The sequence below is a fragment of the Bidens hawaiensis genome, unplaced genomic scaffold (assembly GCF_021521415.1).
Source record: "Bidens hawaiensis isolate Kalapana, Puna unplaced genomic scaffold, B.hawaiensis_p1.1 tig00012010_1, whole genome shotgun sequence".
Lineage (NCBI taxonomy): Eukaryota > Viridiplantae > Streptophyta > Magnoliopsida > Asterales > Asteraceae > Bidens > Bidens hawaiensis.
In genome coordinates, this window is record NW_027491964.1 from 105758 (window position 1) to 108309 (window position 2552).

At 33.9% G+C, this 2552-nt stretch overlaps 1 protein-coding gene across 1 annotated transcript; it reads right to left on the minus strand.

Annotated features, from left to right (window-relative positions):
• Nucleotides 1–1730: 1730 nt before the first annotated feature.
• Nucleotides 1731–2180, minus strand: LOC143539743 (transcription factor MYB44-like). The gene has a single exon (XM_077032970.1). It carries the CDS (start codon nucleotides 2178–2180, stop codon nucleotides 1731–1733), a length of 450 nt encoding a protein of 149 aa, XP_076889085.1.
• Between the last annotated feature and the right edge of the window lie 372 nt (nucleotides 2181–2552).

Genomic DNA, 2552 nt, shown 5'->3' on the forward strand with positions numbered 1-2552 from the left:
CGTAGGCTACTGTTGATGAACAGGAACACTGTAGCAGCCGGCCATACCTCCTCGGAAACCTACCTTCGGCTATAAATACCCCAAATGGTATGATCATCTAAACACATTACATTGTCACATTATCATCATAATATACCTGATATCTGCTCTAGCAATCTCTTAATATACTTTTATATTTAAAGAGCAATCTAGTCTGATTCTCACGCCGGAGGGTGGTCACAAGGAGGAACCCCCCCCTTCTCAGTGACGAGCTCACGGTGTCTGTTTTGCAGGTTATCAGAAGAACCATCTTCTAAGGGTCTAACCCCTCGTGGGAAACAGCTATCCAACCCCCAGGTTACCAGTAATCTGCCCGGGGTCAGGTTAGTGTTTCTTCATGTTGAGTGTGGTCAAAGATTTCACATGAATTTAGTCAATAATAGTCTGTAACACACTTACACCTTAAAAATGAAACATGTGAACAAATTTCACATGTTGAGTGTGGTCAAAGATTTTTTGAATTATATTAATATAAAAATTTATATGAATATATACAATAAAAAGTGAGTTGTATCATATACTTAATTAACATTTTTATTGTTTCATTTTTTTAATGACAACCCAAATGTTTAAGAATCACATGGCTTAGAGTATTCATATTCCATCCATCAAAATATGTAAGTGAAGTTTTTATAACGTAGGGAGTGGTAGGATATTTTGAGTGGAGATTAGAGAATGTAACGATTTTTCTGTATATTTGAAAAATTACTGTTTATGTCATATAATTTTTTGATGTATTTTGAAAGTGGTTGTGAATGAGGAAATGAGAAATGGTAATGATAAATATATAAAAAGTTATTAGAGTATTCATAGCCCATTCCACATCTTCATCTTTATAATTACACTATAAAACATTACATTTCTATTTTATTTTTAATTAAATAATATTTTTATACATTTATTATTACAGTTGTCTTTCTCCTTTACCCACAACCAATTTAACAAATATTAAAAAATAAATAGGGAGAAAACAAAGTTTTCCTAAATTTACAAAAAATCACTACCGTTTCTCTCTCCATCATATAATTTACACTCACAACCACTCAAAACTCCATCTTATAATTTACAAACTCTCCTCACATAAATTTAGAGAATGGATTGAAAATGCTCTTATTTAATTAAAAATAACAGAGAAAATGCAATGACTTTTTGTGTAATTTTAAATTTAAAGATAAGTGATTGTATGGGAATGCTCTTAAACCCACATATTTTGAAAAATGAAAGCCTCATCTAACTCATTAATACCATTAGTCGAAAGAACATTTGATTTTTATTGAGTCTAGTCAAAATTAGAAGAAAGAAAAAACAACGAACTAAATGCAAGTTGATCATATCCTTTCGGACATATTACGAATAAATATTTTGAATTTTATCATTCATTTCATTTCCTTTTCAACCGAATTCTGGTCTGTCCGGCATTGCGAGTTTAATCTTAAACATTCATATTAAATGCAATCAAATAAATTCTACTTCACTAATAAAATACCAATTTTATTCAATATAAAATATTTGCTGCATCCCTATTTCGGACAAAACATAACATGGTCAACGACCATTAACACTTAAACTCCTTTTTATATTTTATTAATTCATTACCTTAAATTAAAACATCAAAATAAAATCAAACAAAGTAGTGAAATACACATATTTTCCACCACCATTAACACTTAAACTCCTCTCCATGTCTTAACCTAAACTATGGCTAATGACAACTCCAGATTAGTCGGGTTAAACGGGTTCTCGAAAGAACCGAAAACCGCGCCAAATGTGCCAGTGCTCATGAACTCATTAAACTGTCTATATGTCATAGACGCATACTTTCGCTTCATGACACAACGCCAGTAGTTTCGAACCGAGTTACCAGTCCGACCATTCAAACGCCGGGCAATCCTAGCCCATTTCTTACCAATTTTGTCATGTGACCAGAAAATTATCCGGTCTTCTTCCGGAGTAAACGGATCGGCAAGAACAGCCGGTGACAGCTGGTCGGACCAACGATTTTTACAAGACATTGCAGTTCGACCAGGCACGAACTGGCTGATGTATTCCCAATCTTTGTCGGGTCCAAGCATCTCTTTGACTTGCACAAGCCATACATCTTCTGTATGAGTCCAATGGGTTCTGGGTTGACGAGCAGCCATAGCAATAAAAATGTGTGCGTTAGAGAGAAAGCTATAGAGAAGGGTAAAGGTGTGAGATTAAGGGTAAATGATAGATGGTTTTATAGAGGGTTTGGCTAAGTGGTAAGGGTATAAACGTCCGGTCACGTCAATGACATGTAGATAAGCGAGATCTTTTAGTCAACGGGGTGAAATAAATGGGAAGATATCAAGTATTTGATATTTGTTTTCATTCAACAAAGTGGAGCTTAAATGAGTTCAAGCTTCTGATGTAGCTCGATCACTTAATCCGAGTCAATATTTTACTTATATATCGAGTTTGAGTAGTCTCACACTCTCACACGAACACTCAATTTATAGTTTTTAATTGGTTAATCAAATCATAATTATTAG